The sequence below is a fragment of the Pinus tabuliformis genome, chromosome 8 (genome assembly GCF_031772625.1).
Source record: "Pinus tabuliformis cultivar Carrire ecotype Pingquan chromosome 8, CPIR1, whole genome shotgun sequence".
NCBI lineage: Eukaryota > Viridiplantae > Streptophyta > Pinopsida > Pinales > Pinaceae > Pinus > Pinus tabuliformis.
Window position 1 is genome coordinate 1,353,374,369 of NC_142294.1, and position 22,122 is coordinate 1,353,396,490.

Genomic DNA, 22,122 nt, shown 5'->3' on the forward strand with positions numbered 1-22,122 from the left:
CATCCTTAGTTCAGATCAAGCAAAGCACCATAAACCCATAACATGCATATTTGCTTTTGATCTCACTCTTCATAAGATATTCATTGCTTGTTCCTTTAGCCCTTTGATCTTCTCCTCCTTATATACCTAGGTCCTTTGTCAATACCTCAGACCAAAACCACTTAGGACCAAATACCTAGGGTCAATACCTTGAACCAAATACCTTGGACCAAAACCTTGGTTTTCCAACATGTACGCACTTTTCCTCTTGTGGGAGTGCGTGTATACGTATATGCTATTTTTGTTCTGTGGACCGACGTCTATACGCTGTTTTGACTAAATGGACCTACGTATACTTCTTAAACTACTTTACATCAACCTTTTCCTTTACCTTCTTTATTCTAATCAGTAGACCTTAGCTCCATCTTCCTATTCTTCTGTACCATTGCCCTATAACCTCTGAATATACCTGTTGTACTATGAGTTGCCTTCTATCAAAACTAAATTCACTTGTGAGTGAGTTGCCTTCTATCAAAATTGAATTCACCTGTGAGTGAGTTGCCATCAAGGACAACACTTGTATCATAATGCCAACACTCAAAAGATATTTCAACAAGATAAATGTCAATGTTGCTTAACTCCAATTATCAAGAGCTATTCAATTAGATTAGAAGCCTTTAAGTAAATATCACTTAGATGCCCAAAATATTGCAAAGATTGCTCAATGAAAATTTGAAATAAGATACTCCAATGCTTAAACCAAGAACACTTAGATCTTTAGATTCATTTCACTTAGGCAACCAAGATCATTAGATTATGATGTTAATGTGCTTTAGAGAGTGAGCCAATTAGTGCAAAATTGACAAGATTATGAGTAAGCTCACAAAGGACAAACAAGTGTTAGTTTTCTTATCCAATATTACCAATGTCAACAAGCACATTAAATAATGAAGAGATAATCTTTCTTACAAGTCAAGTAACTTATGTTCTAGTTACTTTCCAATGAGCAGTAAATAAGTGTGTGACAGCAGTAGATTATTTATACTCAAAACTCAAAACAGTGCCAAAACTATCAATTTTCCCTTGACTTAGATGAGAGCAATTAGCATATAATGTAACTCATGAAAAATGCTTCAGTCACTACTATATATATCAGACTTCAAGATGACTATGACAGTCATTCACTTTTTATGAGACAAGTTAAGAAATCCTTATCAAAAAATTTCTAATGATTAGCCAATGTGTTAGATTTTAGGGCACTTTTGTGTGTCCGTTATCACTGTAAGAAAAGATATGACTATTGTAACAAAACGGTCATATGTAAGGGTTTAGAGGTCAAACCAAAGGCCCTAGGCCTTGGAGATCACTTGTCCAACTTGTCTAATCTTTCCTCAATGAATGTGGCACTTGAAAACAAAAATTTATAGCCCAATTTGTCTACAAAACCACCAAGAATTAGCTCAAAAAATCAAATGCACCCACAAAGGGAAGAGAAGAATTAGGCAAGGGAAGAGCTAGAAGGCCTAGAGGCCAAAAACGCCTCACGGCAAGGAAGAAAAGGCCAACTAGGGCTTCTATTAAGGGAGGAGACCCCACGGGCCACAAGGCATTGTTGTAGGCCCTAGAACGGTTGCGGCCAAGGCTTAAGGCCTCAATGAGGCCTACGACAAGCTTAGGAGGGGATCCGAGAGGGAATTGAGGGGGGTCGAGTGTAATATACTAAATAGGAAATACAAGTGATAACAACAAATATTCGACGCAGCAAAATACAAAAACGAAATGTTCAACAGACACCCATATAAGAACTGTAAATGGAGAACTTTTGAGCCATTTTATTAATTTTCTGCAAGCCAAATACAATAGATGATGGAATGGTGCACCTAGGCTTGTCTCGATGGACAAATACGACCAAACCCAGGTAGGAAAAGGGTTAAGCTGAAGGTTGCCTAGCTGCTGCACCACTCTACACTGCGCTGCCCAGAAAACCACTGCTCTGTTGAAGTTCGAATGGCAGGAATGGGTAATAAAACTGCCCAGAAAATTATATCCTTTTAACCCTGGACTCCTTGGTTAAAACCTGGAAAAACCCAAAAGGGATTTTAGCTAGTTTTGACTTTGGTTTTTCAAACCCCTTGGAGCCTCACCCCAGCTATGGCTGCCAAATTCGACCTGCTGGAAACTGGCTACAAATCCACCTGCAAACTCCTCCAAAATGTTGGGTTTACCCTTTCTATCCAACTCCTAACTCCCCGAATGAACTCTTGGCCCGACCCAGCTGCTCTCCAAGCACCACGAAATTCTGTTGTGTGGCCTCTGCGCTGTCTCTCAACCCAGAAATGCGAATTGTTGGAATGTTGGCTCAGTTGGCTGAAAGCTCCAGCGAAAATGCATGTCCAACGCTGCTACCTCAGCTCCCTCACCTCTCGACAAGTTGTGTGATCCCTGCTGGTCTCAAACTCCCTCTGCATGATTCCTGGTTGCCCAGAAATACGCACTCCCTTCCTCTGCATTGTTGTTGATCTATGTCACTGCCCCGAAACTCCTAAAAATTCTTGTAGAACAACCTCCCCAAGGCAAGCACAGATGGTCCCCCGAAGTAGAGGTTGAATCTCCCGCATGAGAGACTCGTGGCTAAACAGCTGGTAGACTCGCTAAACAGCAGAGTGAACAAATGTGTGTTTGTTTGCAAATGTCAAAGATGAAAACAAAATGAGAGTTGATCTCTCTTTATAACTCCTTGGGCCCCCTTAGCCTCATGTGGGCCCCTCCATCCACCCACTCGATTTTCCCTCCAAGCATATCGAATGACTAATTCGAACTCGTATGTGGGTGGCCCCCACATTCCACTAGCAACTAGATAAAGTCGATTTGGCCCCTAAGTCCCTAAATCGAAAGTGTGGGGCCCTCTTCCTTAGTCAAAAATGTGCAAAATTGTGTAGCAGCACCCTGTTACTAATGTGTTTGAGAAGGGACATGACATCGAGGCTGGACAAAGGGAAAATGAGGGAACTCGAGGGGCAAGGAAAGTTAGACGGAGGGTTGAGAGGCCAAATCAAGCCCACAAAAAGCCCTAAAGGGTTGTCGTCTAGCTGTTGGAGGGAGGTTGAGGCCTTGGAGGCTTCCGACCAAGCCTTAACAGACCTCAAATGATCACGTCAAAGGGGAAAAAGGGTAGCCCGAGGTATGATTTGGCATGCAGCTAACCTTTGAGGGGAGAAAAGGGCTGACACAGGGGCAAGGAGGGTTGGATGGCTAACCTAAAGGAGGACGTTGGGCCTGGAGGCCCTAAAAAATTTGCAAACCCTTGCCAAAAATCAAATTTTCCTTAGATCTTCAATTTTACTACAAAATTCTTCAATTGTTGGCCTTGCAAAAATTGTAGAGGTTAGATCGTATCCTCAAGGGCTTAGATTTAGCTCTAATCTGGCAAATTTTCTTTGGTTTCACCTGCACCTGCACAAATAAAATTACAAGTACCCAAAACCCCAAAAACCCCATCTGCAAAATGTGAAAATTCCTTAAACCCGACAATTCCAACTGCAAAATTGATGATATTTCTCCTACTTGTTAGATTTACATGAACAAGTTATTTGCACTTCCCCATGGAAAACATAGAAATACATACACTACAGCCTACACCAATTAAATTATATGCCGAAACAAGAAACTGAACAATAGAGAAAGATACACACAAATGACACAGTTGTTTTTGAACAAATGTCCTCGGAAAAACCCAATGCGAGAAAACCAGTACAGCAGATCTAAGGGTTTTTATTAATAAGTTGAAGTTGTTTCTGAATACAATCTCTGGATGCCCTCCCGGTAATCCAATTACAAAGAAAATCACTTAGCAGAAGAAACTGGTGAGATTACCTCACTCTACACTGCAAGTCTCGGCTGATCCGGCAACTGAACCACGAGTTCCCCGGCTACTTCTGCATTGCCTATGCGTCAGCCTCTAAGGCCCCACGTCAACTCAACTGAGAATCGATCTACCTTCATAAGCCTTTTCCAGCCCTCCCAGCTCAGAAATGTCAGCTTCCTCAGCAAACTCATACTTCTGTGTTGGAAGCTATTGCGTTGCTCTGTGTGGGGCCTGCGTGAGCCCTTCCTCGCTTTGTGTCACCCTCTCTTCCCTCTGCGTTGCCCCGTCTGTGTGTCTCTCTACCTCTCTGTTGAGTATCTTTGGCTCCGAAGAAGATCGTCCAACCAAAACTACCTCTGCCCCTCTCTACAAAAGCTCACTTCGAATTTCTCTTCCGGCGATTGCTCTGCTTCAAAAATTCGATCTTCTAAACTCTCTGTGTGTTTTCCTACTAACCCTCAAGCCTCCTCAAATAATCTTCTCGTTGACATTCAACGGCTAAGATTAAAAGCTAATTAATGGCTAAGATCATTTCTGATGGATCCTCGTCTTCTTCTAGAAGTTACACCCACAGTTAGATTAATACTCATTAATTGTTTTAATTTCTTAAGTTTAGACTTAGGGTTCCATTAAAAATAATTAATTATTGTAATAAAATTGTTTCTGGGTGGAATTTCCCAAAACGCTTTCTGGGTTCTTTGGAATATATGTGCCCAAGCCTCCCTGCAAAATTTGAGACTCAGAGCATATATGATGCTACCAGAAATCAACACAAAACAAGGGTTAGAAAATAAAATAATTTACAAAAGTTATACTACAAAATATACAAATGTACAATGCTTAGAAAAAAATTTGAAGAATAGAATTTTTGTAGACCTTGATAATGGCTAGATGTATTTCGAAAAATAAATTTTAAACCACAGCCTTAGCGAAGTTAGAAAATCACATAAAATATTTAGAATCCAAACATGGTCGGATTATGCCCACAGTTTGTGAACTTGGAGCCCAAGGACTGGGGAACCTGCAAACTCTATATATTTTCTCAAGAAGAAACCATTAGAACATACAATGAATCGGATCACCTAAGATAAGCCCAAAACTTACCAATAGAATGTTCCTATCATCTACAAATGAAATAACGATTTAATTAATATTTGAAGCACAATATAGGAATGCCTATACCCAGCACATACAACAAATCAGTCAAACAAAGACACCATGAACTACACCCCAAAGTCTTTTATTATGATGATCAAAACGTTCCCAACGGGATAGTGGATTTACACCAGCTTTTACAAAGTTACATCAGAGTAGAGCTCAAGATCCATATCATAATAGAAGCAAAAAGCCTTCTATTTATAAAGAAATTCCTCCAAGTGGAAAATAATGACTAGTTGGCTTAATCCCTGTCAAGATAATCTCGGTCGTCGATAAAGCTTTGATGATCTTTTAACGTCGATAAATCTTTGATGATTTTTTAATCTCTATTGTTGAAATAATTATTTTTGAGGAATTTTCGAATTTCTCATTAAAATTATTTTTTATTAGCTCAAAAATAATTATTTTGAGCTAATTTCCTCAAACATTTGACTTTGACTTAACCACCAAGGTCCAAGGGTCCAATTTTTATTGAAATTTCCAATATTCTCTTTGTGAGGAACCTCCAAAAATTAATTTATTTAAGACTGATAAATTTTTCCACTTGGAGAATTTAATTTCTCTAACATTTGCTTAGGATTTAATTTTATTTTTGCAAAAAAAATTTAATTAATTGACACTTGAGGGGATTAATTATTTTTCCAACCTCAAATATTTTAGCCATAGTGTCTAAGTATGAGGGACCATGCACTAAAATATTTTTTAAATAAGATTTTACAAAATCAACCCTCAAAGGGGGAATATCTGTTCGTTATAGACCCTCAAATAATTTACTCAATTCTGCGACACAATATGATTTAGTAGACCAAGTGACTTGTAATAAAATAATTTAGCCAATTAGCTTAAATTATTCTCAAATTACTTTTACAGAAAACTCAACTAGAAAACTAGGACTCACCTAAGATTTTGACGATAAATTCCACCCTAGCTTTGGGGTGAGACTCGAGGGAAAAATTTTGTTGATCATCCATGTTTAGAAACACAGATAATGAGTGAAACAAAAAGCCTCCTAGGATAAAATTTGTCATCAAAATAATAGGTTTACCTAGGTTGTTACGTGCATACAAACTTACAAAGTCTTACTAGCATCATTTACATTAAAAATTTTGCAAAATGGGTTTACAATGACTCAAAAAGTTTATGGTTGATGATCCTAATCCTTTGAAAAAATTGGTATAACTGCTTCCTTGGAACTTTGAAAAAATGGGTGCAACAAGGTTGATAAACTACAGGGTGACGATGCATCCTTCCGACAACAGTTGGTAATTATAGTGTTGGGGCACTTGTCAAGTTGTGGGCCTAACTTACAAGGTGTTGGGTCGTCATTCCAGTTGCTGCAAGTTATTAGGGTGTAGGTAGCATCCCACTGGTTGTAACCTATAAATCAAGGGGTTGGGCCCTCCTTCAGTTGTCGCTGAAAACTTGATGAGATTAATTTCTTTTAAAAGGGAGAAGACAATTACTAAGAAGCGTTCGGTGGTTTTTGAACCGGCGGGGGTTTTCCACCTAAAAAGTCTGTGTCAACTATCTTTATCTTTCTGCATTGTTGTATGGTGTTGTCCACCGCATTTTATATCTGATAAAGAAGAAAAATAATAATAATAATAATAATGTTGAAGAATAACTAATGCTGTGAAAAGGATTAACAGAGTGCTAACTGCTAATTGATAAGAAATACTACTTCACACCCCTCAGTATTTCCAACAAGGACTGTGGTTATTGATGCACTCTGTAATCAAGATGACAAAGTGATAGCATATGAGAGACATCAAAAAAAATAATGCTGAGAGCAGCTGTTCTAGCTATGACCATGATTTATTGGTATACACTATGTATATAATATATATACAGTATACTGCATATTGTATAATACCCAAATACTGTGTACATAACATTGTGTAATGCTTTAAATTCTATGTAACAATCGTAAATAGTTTTCTGTTAATATAAGATATATTTAACAGCCAAAAAAAAAAAAAATTATGAAACAAAATCACATAAATGGTAGGCTATAAAAAGTGCGAGTCTGAAGCCCAAATTTTGAGAAGATACACTGATCGAGAATTAGATGCATCACGAATTTTTGTAATCTTCTGATATTTCATTTTCTCGTATAAAAGTCACAGTTGTGAAGTTCAATTATAACTTTGTACAGAATTAATAGATGAGGAACTCACAAAACATAAAGAAAGATGACTCACAGTGTTATAAAAACATATTGCAACTTCATCAGAATCTCTATTGATGATGTGAATCTTCAGAGATTCAACAATACACTTGACCACAGTACTGAAATGTGTTTCTGTCTTCCCCTCATCCTGTATAAAGTTTAAACAACACACATGCAAAAGTCAACATACTTATTTCAATCTTGCTCTATAGGTGATATATGCATACATACATACACGCGTGTTTGTATTTGTGTGTGTGAATTTGCAGGAAGTCCACTACATCTGATGTTTTCAGCATCAGTAAATGTGCAGTTTCTTGATTAAGAAAGACGCAGCAGATAGTAACACTTTATTCCAATTAAGTGGAGTATGGGGCAGCCATGATTCTAGCTTTGAGGTAGTGTGGTTAGCGGAAATTTCACAAATCTGTGCTCAAGATAAATTCAGAAATTTCACCTCAACATTTGAGGTTCCCTGGATTTGTTTCTCTGAACCTTCACCCTTATGGCTGAATTTAAAATACTAATTACAGCAGCTAATCAAAATCCTCAGGCTGCCCAAGAAAACAAACACCAAAACAATGCACTTCAAGGGGAGAATATTCACACCTCTAAGGACTCAATCCCCTTTATGAATCAGATATGGAAAATTATCAAAAAAAAATTAATACACCATCTTACCCACTAAAAGTGGGCAACCCCTAGGAGAAGCTTTTCCCCTACCCATCTCTTCCAGCCGGCAGCTGGCAGCCACTGAGAGCCACTTTGTAGCCGATATAATGTGCCATTTATATCTCCACCATCTGCACGAGTCATATGTTCACCCGCCCACTTGTAAAGAGCACATGTTGGAAGGTGGGCTTCAAATCAAAAGGTACCTTATTCATTTTGCAATCGGGTGCTTATGCTTGTTTGTATTTGGGCATTTAACATAAATTATGGAGTAACTTAGAAGGAAGGGTCTTGGCCGTACACTTGTTACCTCACCTAAATGGGGGGTTAATTTTCAATCCTAGTACAGTGGGACCTCCCCTAATGGTTGTTACAAATATCTGAAATATAAGAATGTCCATCTTGGGACAAATAATATATTTATATAAATGTTTGAATACAAGTGAGATGATGATTGTTACAAATGAGGGCCCGCTTATATACCTAGGTGGGTGCCCTTTCATGAATAGTCATGTCCTTAGAGACATTTCTCTTCTATACTAATCATTATTATAATTATCATTATATATATATAATGTTGCAGTAATCATTATCGGGATATTATCGGCGAGGGGAAAAAAATCGGAAAAAATCGTAAAAAAGGGGAAAAATCGGTAAAAATCGGGAAAAAATCGTAACATACAAAAATATTCATTTTTTTTCAATTTTTTTAATATCTAAAGAATCTACAACATAAAATAAATACATTGACACATAAATATGATAAAAGAACTAATATATAAGATGTGTAATATCATTTCTAGTGCTACATCACACATAACAGTGAATCATGTCCTGAATAGTAAGTCTTGACTCCTAAGTCCCAACTCAACTTCAAAATATCAACAAAAAATATAATAATGTATCTCATATCATGAGTCATGATGTCATATACAATGAAATGAACCAAATAACTAAAGTCTAATACCACTGACTTCCTCTGCCCCTCTAGATGTAGATGCCAGCGGAGTTGGCAATGGACTCTGCTGTGCTCTAGAAGCTGAAGAACTAGGAGCTACAGGAGGTAGACCACGTCCTCTACTAGTGACAGGTGTAGACTGGGTAGGTTGTGTCACCTCCTCCAAAAGATTTTTCCCCAAAAAATCACGATTTTTTCAAGTTATCACGATTTTTTGTGAACAAAAAAAAAAAAAAAAAAAAAATTGCGTAAAAATTGGGTGATAATATCGCCATACTCAAAAAATCGCGATTTTCGCAACACTGATATATATATATATATATATATATATATATATATATATATATTGTCTTCTTTAAAAAGTTTTGTCCTCATAGCATATGGTTGACAAGACATGTTATTTGATTTTATGTCTTTGTAATCTATTCGCATCTTTTGGAATTCTTCGATTTGTCATCTTCGTTGATACAAGATGATAAGAAACTCTGAGTGATAAACAAAATAGTCGAAGTGATAAGGGATCTGACCATCCTAAATCAATCTTTTCTGGAATCTTCCAGTTTCTGTAAACTTGTGATGAGTTTTTTTCACAAGATTGGATTGTGCAAACATCAGTATTCTTCGGAACATAAATCTATTGTTTCTATTTCGAGTGATACAGATATGCAGACTAATTGACTTGTCTGCTCTTGTGATTCGGATGTCGATAAGGAGTTCTTGTGGTTTGATTTTCCCTTATCATGCATGTGGAAATTTCCTAATTTACTTCAAATACTGATGTTGTTGAGTTGGTTACAGAATTTTCATTTGGATTTTTCATCGTCTGAACTGCAACATTGAAATATGTTTTTACTTCAACTGGCTTGTGATCTTCTTGAGTTGTGATATTCACTGGATCGGTGTTCGTTCCCTTTTCTTCAACTTGAATTTCTACATTTGAAGATCTCGACACTTCCTTTTCGATAAGTTGTTGTACTTTGTCTTCCAATGACTTTTCGTCCTTCTTAAGCTTTTTAATTTGCATCAGTCATTTTTCACTATGGTCTTTAAGCCGAGAAACTTCATTTTTGTCAATGGTGGTTTTGTCAACTTCTCTTTGCATATTTTGTATTGTTTTTTCACTTTCTTGAAAAATTACTTTTGAGATATCTTGTATGCCTTCTGGTGTTATTGAATCTGAATTCAATGTAATGTCCTGTAGAGTTATTTTTTTCTTCCTATAAGAAAAAGTTAAAATTTTCTTCTTCGTATTTAGGATGAAGGACCCTACTGTTTCCATCCAAGGTGAACCCAGAATAATGTCACCTTGATCCACCCACATGGATCGAACAAAGAATTGCGATATAAACATATAACCCCCAATGTTTCACTCTAAATCGGTTATGTCATATTGTTTTTTATCCCGACAATCTAATTTTTCGATTACATTTGACTCAGGAATCACCAATTGGTTGGCAAGGTTAGGGTTTATATACTTTTTTCTTCAACGGGAGAGATAGAAATAATAACATTTTTTCCTGGAAGAATCCCCTTAATTCTAAATAGTACTTTAATAGCGTTGTGTGAGGTTTTCAAAAATCTTCAATTGCTAGTCTCCATTTTTTTCTTTTACGAAACTAGCTTAGGGTTTTAAAGCTAAGCACTTTAAAGTTTTATTAATCCTTCAAAAAATTTTCCTTTAAAATACTTAATTTCCCTTTTTAAACTCTTTTTTTCTAAATATGAAATATGTTCTTAATGAAATACCCTTTTCTATACGGACCTCAAAACCCTTTTCACTTTTAACCTTATTTAAATAACCACTCAAAATAAAATGAATTAGCCTTGTAAATGTTGATTTATGGTAGCATCAGATGTGCTTTGAGCCTCAAAATTTGCAGTGAGACTAGGACACATGTATTCCACAATACCCATAAATCGTTTTGGGAAATTCCACCCGGAGACAATTGTTGATTTGGGGTAGCATCGGATGTGCTCTAGCCATGAAAATTGGTGGAGAGGCTAAAGCACATGAGATCTCCAAGACCCAAAAATGGTTTGGGCAGATTCTAACCGGTTTGGGAGATATTAAAATAATTAATATTTTTAATGAAGTTCCTAAGTCTAAACTTAGGAAAAATAAAATATTAATGGGTATTAATATAAAACTTGGTTAGAATGGTCCAAAAGTCATGGATCAAGCCAAATCTATTCTTAGCCATTGATTAAAGATTTAATCTCAGCCGTTGATTGACCAACAAGAAAAGTATAAGAAGAGGCTTGAGGGTCAGTTGGAGAATACAATGAGGGAGACCAGTCAGTTTGATTTCTGGAGCGGGGTTAGCTGAGAAAATCAAACTAGTGGTCTGGAGAGCAGCAGGAGGCAGCAAGTATGGAACAGAGAGTCGGGAATAGCACCAGAAGACCAGCGCAGACGTTAGAGAGGCAAACGCAGAGCCTCCCAGGCAGACGCAGAGGAAGCAGCAAACTGCACAGTCACTGGAGGGCCTGCGTGGGTGACGCAGAGATGCCCAGTGTTGACGCAAAGAGGCAAGGGCTGACGCAGAGTGTCTGGGAGCTACGCAGAGACTGGGAGAAGTGCTGGAGAATTTTCTCTTTGTTGGGTAAGCCAATTTGGCACCCTGTTGTACTAAAGAATTGCTGGATAATAAAATCCTCCCTTGTTGCACCGGTTTTCCCACATTGGGATTTTCCGGGGACTGTTGTCCAAAATATCTGTGTCATGTGTTGATTCTTGTGCATGTGTTTGTTTCTTTATTATGTTGTGATATCTGCAGCAGAATTTATTTTAATGTTTATTGAAGGAATTTCATAAATAACTTATTGGAAAATAAGTAGGTAAAGTAAATCAGTTGTTGCAGTGATAGAATTTTCACACGGTATCAGAGCAAGTAATCAGCGACAGGAAGGGAAAATCAATTATGGGTTGAGACCATGATGCAAAGGCATCTAGATCAAGAGATTCGCACAAATTTTCAGAAAATTGCACAAGAGAAAGTGATTTCGATTTCTTTATGTTGGCTTCCAAGCTAGAAGAAGAAGTGGCTTGTATGACTAGTTCTGCATCATCAGAGGTATGGTATATAGACAATGGAGCCTCTTGGCATATGACGAGAATCCAAGAATGTTTCTCAGATTATCGAGAGGAGAAGATGAACTTTCAAATCACCATGGGGAACCAGGCAAAGTGTACTCTAGTAGGGATGGGTACTATAGTTTTTCAAACAGAATCGGGAGAGAGGTTCCGTGCTACCAATGTGTTGCATGTACAAGGATTGGGAATGAACTTACTTTCCGTGTCGCAACTTCATGGCAAAGGCTATGACATCTTCTTCATCAAGGAGAAAGCAAAGGCTATGACGTCTTCTTCATCAAGGAGAAAGTATACGTCAAACACCCGAGCTGGAAAAAGAAAGTGCAGATCCAGAACAAAAGTAACAGGTTATATAGACTACAGCTAGAATCACCAATGGCACTCATAGGCAGTCATGGAGACAAGGATTTGAACGAACTATGGCACAGAAGAATGGGACATTTGCACCATGGGGCTCTAAGAATTCTCAGGAGCACTGTAACAAGAGTTCTGGATCTTAGTACGGAACGAGATGATGGATGCAGAGGATGTGCTCTAGGAAAGTATGCCAAAGCAACATTTCTTAGAAGTAAAAACAGGACCAAGAGTGTACTAGGATTGATACATTCAGACATCTGCGAACCTATGTCCACTAAAGCTCTTAGTGGTGCCGAGTACTTCCTTACCTTCATTGATGACCACTCAAGGAAAACTTGGATTTATTTTTTGAAAACCAAGGATGAGGCTTTCTGTCGATTCAAAGAGTTCAAGGCTTTGGTGGAGAATCTGACTGGGAAGAAAATAAAAATTTTGTGCTCAGATAATGGTGGAGAGTATGTCGATAAGGACTTCACTGATTATTGCGCTAAGGAAGGCATCAGAAGAGAGTGGACAGCTCCTTACAATCCGGAGCAGAATGGAGTAACAGAAAGGAAGAACAGGACTATTGTAGAAGCAGTTAGGGCCATGATGTATGATCAGGATATGCCAAAATTCCTGTGGGCAAAAGCATGCAACACAGCAATCTATGTTCAAAACAGGACTCCTCATCAGACATTGGGTAGGATTACTCCAGAGAAAGTTTTCACAAGGAAGACACCTAAAGTCAGTGATTTTAGGATATTTGGGAGTTTAGCATATTGTCGCCTACCCGAGGAAAAGAGGAAAAAGTTGGATCAAACTACGGAAAAAGGATATCTAGTGAGATATAGCAAGAACGCTAAGGCATACAGAATCTATCTTCCAGGGAGCAGGAAGGTAGTGGTTCAATGAGATGTGAAGTTCATGGAGGACAGGGCTTTCAGAAAATCTCGAAAAATGTCTTCCAAAGAGCAATCAAAAGAGGAGTCGTTGGTTAAACCTATTCAACCAACGGAAGTAATGAATTCTTCCTCGGGTCAGGAAGACTCACAGGATGAGGAGGAGCTAACAGAAGCTCCTGCTGGCAGAGGAAGAACTAGCAGGGAACTTCGTCAGATTCCGCAAGATGCAGAGTACTTCATCGATGCGCCAAGAAACAATAAGAGGGAGCGAAAACAACCAAATAGATATCAGGCATTAGTAGCTCAATATGGGGAGCCCGCCAGTTTCCAAGAGGCAGCTGCTCAACATCAGGTTTGGCTGGATGCAATGGTAGAGGAGTACAACTCCATAATGGTGAACGATGTCTGGGAGGTAGTGCCAAGGCATCAAGACAGATGAGTGGTAGGTTCGAGATGGATCTACAAGATCAAATACACTGCAGACAGAAGTGTTGAGAAATATGAAGCCAGGTTTGTGGCAAAGGGGTATGCTCAGAAGGAAGGAATTGATTACAAAGAAACCTTCGCCCTAGTAGCCAGGTATACATCTATTACAACCGTGATATCTCTTGCAGCACATATGGGGTGGGAGATTCATCAAATGGATTTCAAAACGGCATTTCTGAACAGGGTGATAGAAGAAGAGGTATACATTGAACAACCAGAGGGCTTTGAGACACATGAGAAGAAGTCTCATGTATGCAAGTTGAAGAAAGCCTTAATGGGCTGAAACAGGCACCTAGAGCATGGTATGGTCGAATCGATGGCTATTTGCAGAAGATGGGATTTGTCAAGAGTGACATAGATCCAAATGTATACTATGTGGTCGTAGAGAATGAGCCGCTAATCTTAGTATTGTATGTGGATGATCTCTTTCTGACAGGATCATCCAGGCTCATCGGGGACTGCAAGAAGAATCTAGCCACTGAATTCGATATGGACTTGGGACGAATGCATTATTTCCTAGGGTTGGAAGTCTGGCAGCAAAAGGGAGAGATCTTCCTTGGGTAAGGGAGATATGCTACAGAAATCCTGAAGAGATTTAGGATGGAGGACTGTAGACCTATGGCTACTCCAATGATCACCAATTGGAAGAAGATTAATGCATCAAAAGACAAGGATGTTGATCCCACCTTATACAAGCAGCTCATAGGGTCCCTGATGTACCTGGTCAATACCAGGCCAGATATTTGCTACGTTGTCAACACCCTCAATCAGTTCATGGTGGAACCGAAGAGGGCGCACTAGGCAGTAGCCAAACATGTTCTCAGGTATTTATAGGGAACAGTCGATTATGGACTGTTGTACACTAGTAGTAAGGATATCAAATTGAGTGGATTTACTGATGCAGATTGGGCAGGAAGTTCAGTGGATCGGAAAGTACCTCTGGGTTCTGTTTCAACATTGGATCAGGAATGACCTCCTAGTGCAGTAGGAAACAGAAGTTCGTGGCTCTGAGCTCATCTGAGGCAAAATATATGGCGGCAAGTACAGTGTCGTGTGAGGCCATATGACTTAAAAAACAGCTTGTGAACCTATTCAGGAGAAAAATGGAGGCGACCAGGATCATGTGGGATAATCAGAGTTGCATCAAGCTCTCTGAGAATCCAGTATTTCATGATCAGTCAAAGCATATTGATATCTGGTGTCACTTTGTCAGAGATTGTGTCCAACGAGTAGTTGTACAGTTGAGATACACTCCGACAGGAGAATAGGTGGCAAACATCCTCACCAAGGCCCTTGGAAGGACAAAGTTTGATTACTTCAGGGAAAAGATGGGGATGATAAGGAATCCATTTCAGTAGCAGAAATGGGGGTGATGTTGCAGTGCAGATACAGTGTTGGGAAGAAGGGCCAACAGCAGCACGGATGCAGATGCAGCAACACGGATGCAGATGCAGCAACACGGATGCAAAGGGAGTTGCCATATAATGCAGCAGTGGCAGTAGCAGGGCCATGGGAAGTAGTACAGGATGTAGCAATGCAGAGGATGTTGGGTAGGGAGACCTAGCATCAGCACAGGGACCGATGTTGGATGATCAGGGTGATACTCAGTGAGGAGTATTACTAGAGCACAATCCTAGCTAAGAGGAAGTGTTGATTTGGGGTAGCATCGAATGTGCTCTAGCCATGAAAAATGGTGGAGAGGCTAAAGCACATGAGATCTCCAAGACCCAGAAATGGTTTGGGCAGATTCTAACCGGTTTGGGTCAACATGTGGAGACAACCAACGGTCGAGGGCGAAACAGCAGCAGCGCAATCAGTTGGTTGATTGTCAATAGCCATAAGCAGGCGAGGTCGTCACTAGCAGCTCCAACTGTTATTGAGTCAACGAGCAACGGCGACTATGCAGCCTCGGCTGCACTTGGTTTTCTTTTAATTTTATTTTTTTTATTTGAATATTTTTAATATAACTTTTGTTTTTATTTATTTTTTCTTTTTTAATAATCTATTTTTTTATATATTTTTTTAATATGACTTTTGTTTTTATTTCTTTTTTCTTTTTCAATAATCTATTTTTTTATATACTTTTTTCAAATATATATATTCTTTCGTAATTTTTTAACCTTCTTTTGTTTCTATAAACCCTTTTCTTATGGTCCCTAATGACAAAATCGAAGAACCTTCGAAAGCTTGTATAGTGAAACACTTGAATTGTGACAGCAAAAAGGTTGACGAAAGCATGATGGCCAAAGGCCGGATCAGATTGGCTCTATGTAGTGGTGCAGCGGCCCGAAGGATCGAACATCCTTGATACCAACGTTCCGAACAAAGTTCATATACACAACAAAATATTCAAAATATTTGAAATATAAAAATGTCCATCATGGGACAAATAATATATTTATATAAATTCTTGAATACAAGTGAGATGCTATGAAACCGGATTTGTTGAAATAGGTCGAAGTGTCGTGAATCCGACAAATCCAACACAATTCATGCCAATTCGTGTTCGGAAATAGGGAGACGTCATGTCAGATTGGGACACAATCGAATCCGGATCGTGTCCCAATTGGACACGATGTGTCTCGATTTCTGGACACAATTCCGGAAAAAAGACACGCAGCATAAAAAAGGCGAGTTGTTCTTCTTTTTATTCATTTTCTCCTCTCTTTTGTTGTGGGTTTGTTGTGAGGGTTTGGAGCAAGGAGCAAAGAGTGTGGGAGCGTTTCAAGAAGATTCAAGCAACAGGTAAGTGCATTTCCTCTCTATTTCTTTGCATTTGTATTATAGCAGTTTGCATATGCATTTCTTTTACAAATTTGTGCATTTTTTGTTTATTTTTTATAGTATTCATGGCTCAATCAAGGGCAACAGGGAAGGGACAAAGGAAGAGGAAGAATGTCCCCATTGGAAATGCCCCTCCTCCCCAAATTTCATCAAAGTCTGCTGCAAGTATTCCCTCTATTGCAAGTAATGATGAGGGAAGACTTCCTCCTCAATGTAACATTGAGAAATATCTCTTGTGGAAATATGTCACAAGAGAGCAAGGGCCAAGCAACAAGGTGAAGGGAGGAAGCAATGTGAATTGGAGACGCAACTTTTGCCACAATACTTTCACAAGCACATATTTCCATGTGAAAGGACCTTTGTTGGCTTTACCAGGTTGTGGAGTTGGAGCTTGTACAAAAGTTCCTTTACAAAAGAGTTAAGAAATGGAAAGAGAGTTCAATGTTGGTATGGCCAATGTGCCTGCAAAATCAAAAAAAACCAAGAATGATGACCCCCTTCCATTTTTTAGGAAAGGCAACAACAAATTCCCATTTGAGAGTTCTAGTGGGAGACAAGCAGCAAAAAGAAAGGCAATTTCACTTGATCCAATGTACAAGATTTTTCAAAAGGAGAAACGGGAAGAACTTGATCTCACCATTGCCTTTTTTTCTAACAAAACTTCATATCCTTTAATGTTGCAAGCTCACCTCTATTTATTGAAATGTGCCGAGCTCTAACTCAAGGAGCTCCATCAGGGTATGTGCCTCCTGGTCCAGAGAAGCTTAGAACCACATTGTTGACGAAGGTAAAAAAAGAGGTGCAAAAAATGTTTGAGCCTATTAAAGCATCATGGCCAACATCTAGGGTTAGCATTGTTTCTGATGGATGGACAGATCCAGCATGGCACCCACTCATCAACTTCATGGTGTCTTCCTTGAATGGTCCAGTTTTCTTGAAAGCAATGGATACACTTGGAGAATACAAGGATGCACAATATATGGGTGAGTTGTTTATTAAAGTTATTGAAGATGTAGGTGTTGATTCTTGTGTGCAAATCATTACAGATAGTGCACATGTTTGCAAGGCTGTCGGCATGATTGTGGAAGCTAAATATCCACAAGTGTTTTGGACACCTTGCATTGTCCATTCATTGAACTTAGCACTGAAATCCATTGCTTCTGATGTGCTTTGGATTGGTAACATTATTGATGATGCACGGCATATCCATAACTTTGTACAAAATCATACAAATGCCCTCACTGTCTACAAGGAGTACAGCAATCTATGATTGTTGAAGATTGCGAATACATGGTTTGCCTCCTCATTCATCATGTTGAAGAGGTTGAGGGAGGTCAAGACTGCTCTTGGGGCCATGGTTATGTCAGAGTTTTGGTCTTTTAAGAGAAAGACAAATCAAGTAGCCTCTAAAAGAGTGAAGGACATAGTGTTAGATGATGCTTGGTGGGAGAGGGTGGATCTACTTATTCAAATCATGGACCTTATCATTTCTTTGCTTCGATTTGCACATACAGACCAACCCATCCTAGGAGAGGTTTATGAGGGATGGGATTCCATGATTGAGTTTGTGAGGAGCATTATTTTACAGAGTGAATGCCCCGAGTATGAGACATCACCAGAGGCCTTCTTCACCACTATACAGGATATTCTTCTCAGTAGATGGGACAAGAATTGCACACCTTTACATTGTTTGGCTCACTCATTGAACCCAAAATACTACAACCATGAGAGGCTGAATGGTCGACCTTCCCGCAGATTCCCTCCTCACATGGATGTTGAAATCTCACAGGAGAGGAAAGATGCATTCAGGCGGGTTTTTCAAGATAGAGCATTGCTTGATGAGGTGGAGGATGCCTCTGCAGGGTTTTCCATTGGCACTGGTCGATTTGCAGGATATGATCCTATTAGAGACAAGGGGGCTAAGAAGCCCTATTCTTGGTGGGCAAATCATGGGGCAACAAGCCCTCCTCTATAGCAATTAGCCATGAGGCTCTTCTCTCAGGTGACTTCATCCTCTTGTTGAGAGAGAATTGGAGCACATATGGGAATTTGTATAGTGTTAGGAAGAACAGGCTTGAGCAGTCCATGGCAGAGACAATGGTGTATGTGCACACCAACCTTCGTCTTATTTACAGGCAGAGGGAAATGTGGTTGAAGGGAAAGACAAAGATGTGGGATGTCTTCCCTGATGATATGGGTCTGGACAGCGGTGTTGAGTTGGCATTGGCCAACATGGATTTCAATGATCTAGTGTTAGAGCATGTTAAATTTGATGATGGTGATACTGTAGAGGGGTCATCCTCCACACCAGCAGATGCAGAGACGACTTTGGATACAGGGGAGGAGGATGCAGCAGAGGAGAGCAATGGTGACCATGATGATGAGGACAGTTATGCTGATTTTGATGATGTTTGTGAGGATTGATGACTCATGAGTCATGAACTACCTACTGCCTTGAGGCTTGTATACTTGTAGTTGTTTTGTATTTTCTATTTCTATTTGCCTTTGACATTGCACTACCTATGTAACACATTTTGATTTTGATGACTTAATGAGAAAACTACAGTTGTCAGTGTCTTTATCTTACTATCTTGTCTTTCTCCTATTGGATCATTGATGAATTGAATATGTATTATGAATTCAGAATTTATGATTTATCATTTATCATCTATGTGACATGTCACAAATTACAATTGTATTTGAATTTTGTATGTACTATGCATGCCCATTGCCATAATGTTACTTACTTTGTAAACAACAAAACTTACATCTAAATGAAAATCTATGTTTGAAATCAATGAATTTGTATCATGAATGAGAATTTTTTTAAGAAATATCTAATTTTTAATATATCTATATATAATAAAATAATATATAACGTATCTGAATGTGTCCTGTTTCGGGGGTCAACGTGTCTGAATCCGACACTCGAATCCCCATATCTGTCAAATCCCGAATCCACGTGTCAAGTGACTTAGGTGAGATGATGATTGTTACAAATGAGGTTCCACTTAAATACTTAGGCAGGTGCCCTTTAATGAAGGGTCATGTCCGGTGTTGCAGGGGAGCACCCCCCACCCCCTCGATCCCACTCCCAATCCACGCTTCTGGCGGGAGCGACTCAGGGGCGGGTCGGGAGCGCACTCCCGAAATCGCTCCTGAAAAGGGAGCGATTTTGAGAGCACGCTCCCTAAAAAAAAAATTCGCTCCCTGCCTTTTCGGGAGCGTTTTGCCTTTTTTGCAATTTGTTTTTGTAGTAATGTTCGAAATTCAATTTTTTTTTTGAAAGAAACAAATAATTTTTGAGTGGGGCAGCTTAATGATCATGTCTATGTCCCTAGTATCGATATGCTCTATGTCCCTAGTATCGATATGCTCTATGTCCCTAGTATTGATATGCTATTCATGGTAATGTTAAATTCTTAAAGTAAAAGGATGAAAATGAAGATTAAGGAGATGAAAATGAAGATTAAGGAGAATGTCACTTTTACTTAAATTTTTAACATTACCATGAAATGACTCAGGATGTTTGAGAGTGGTTTCGGCCTCATTGGATTTCATATGGAGAAAGTAGAATTTTAGATTTCATTCAAAATCCAGCAGACTTATCAGTTTTTCAGGATTGGGGGATTGCAATGTTTCCATTGAATTTTGTCATGTATTAGGGTATGGAACTCATATTTAATCAAGAGCACCAATCCCTCTATGTACCTTGATGTTAGTGACATTGGTTGTCGAACTTCTCTATCATGACCCTCCTAAAAATGTACGCATCACTCAAACAAAATCTTGACTTGACATGCTATGCTTTTTCTATCTTATGTTAATGCTTAGAAGGTGATATTAATGACAAAGATCCCTATACAGATACAGAGGTAATGACAAAGATACCTCTGGATATTAATGCTTAGAGGGTGATATTAATGACAAAGATCCTAATTTTCCAACAAGACTAAAAAATTAGACATTTCTCGTGGTGGCAAGAGGCCCAAGCATAAGAAATAGATAATAGATTTACTTCTCTTTTCTAGTTTCTAGTAGTTTTTATAACTATTGACTCTTTCATATTTATTATGATATTTTTTTAAACAATATATGACAATTTAAGTTTGAAGTTGGCAATTATAACTCATTAATAATGAATTATGAATATGATGCTTCATGAAAGTTGAAAGTTGTTTCATTTCATTTCATTTTATAACATTTCATTTCATGTTAGATATTATTTGTTGTAATGGTTACACTTAGCTTACAAGTACAACTTTGGTGATCAATGATGATAAATGTTATATATTGAATTTTGAAAGCTTGAAACTTTAAGATTGATGAATCATGAGACTCAATATGTTGTATGTTACTATGTTACTAACTTGTGGACGTGGTTGATGAAGATTATAACTTCTAGATGATTGTTGTTATATGGTTCAATCTATGTTTTTTTATGTTTTTTATATCTAATTCATATTCTACATGTTTTTGTTGACATATGTATCAAAATATAAAAAATATATATGTTATATAAAAAAAGGCTCCAGGATTCGCTCCCAAACCGGGAGCTTCTGAAAATGTCACTCCCGCTCCCCTTTTTGCTCCCGCTCCCAAGTAACATTGGTCATGTCCATAAAGACATGCCTCTTCTATACTAATCACTAATTAATTAATCATTATTATAATTATCATTATATATATATATATATATATATGGCCCATGGCTTTAGGAAGGGGCACTACTTGAGAAGCCATGATTGAGATAGTGTAGCCTAGTCTATCCCTATCCCATACTTACCACTTTCCATCTTACATTACGAGCCCCTATTCCACCTCCCTTATTCGGGTCAATTTACTGTTAGTTCATTGGGGTTCGGCAATCACACATCCTCATAGCTTAGGTAGGGCCTAGAAATGCACCTTAGGAGGTTGATGCAGCTAAAAGAAAAGAAAAACGCATATGATGGCCATAAGAAAGACAAAAGAAAAATCAAAATGCAAAAGATGGTCAGGACTTTCAAGTTAGCACATGGGCAAAAGCTAAGCATGAGCTCTACCTCCATCATGCGGGCCATCACCTGATTTCTAGGCCAATGATGCCCTATCTCATGAAAGACAAGGAACCCTTGCATGTCCCAACCCCTGATGGGCGACGAGCTGACCCATCCTTAAGGAGGTAATAACTGTTATACATCATACAAATCAAGCTCAAATGACAATATAAAGGGGTGGGAAAACAAAGGTTGAGGTAACTCATGCATCCACAATTGCTCCCTCCTCACATCTATATACCCAAACTGAGGTATGCCACCATATTTGTTCCCTTTGACCATATCACTTGACCATGGAGTTCTTCCCCCTTCGTTCCATCATTATCCACATGGCACCCATCAATTGAAGGGTGGAATGAGGACATGTCACTTCCCTTTGAGGGTTGGGAAAAACCTAATACGATCGTCTATTGGCCACTCCTAAGCAGGTAATATCATTACAAGACTAAATGTTATCATGCCCATTTCTTTCAAGCTTTGTTTGCTTAGATGCAATAAGGATTTATGTACCTTATGATGAAAGTTGCAAAACTAGATATTGTGTGTGATTGGCAGGTGGTTCCATCTATAGGTCTAGGCAAATTAACTGGGGTCCAAGTCCTCTAGAGGGACATATTGACACCCACAAATGATGCGTTGAGAACCATGGGACTAAGGACAATTGCAGAGCATCAGT

At 38.7% G+C, this 22,122-nt stretch overlaps 1 protein-coding gene across 1 annotated transcript in view; it reads right to left on the reverse strand.

Annotated features, from left to right (window-relative positions):
- The window catches only part of KU70 (ATP-dependent DNA helicase 2 subunit Ku70-like protein), a 301,835-nt gene that overhangs the window by 261,955 nt on the left and 17,758 nt on the right, over positions 1-22,122 (reverse strand). Inside the window, exon 2 of the mRNA XM_089373743.1 lies at positions 7,204-7,320. Coding sequence (XP_089229869.1) covers positions 7,204-7,320 — 117 coding nt within the window. The remainder of the gene's footprint in view (positions 1-7,203; positions 7,321-22,122) is intronic.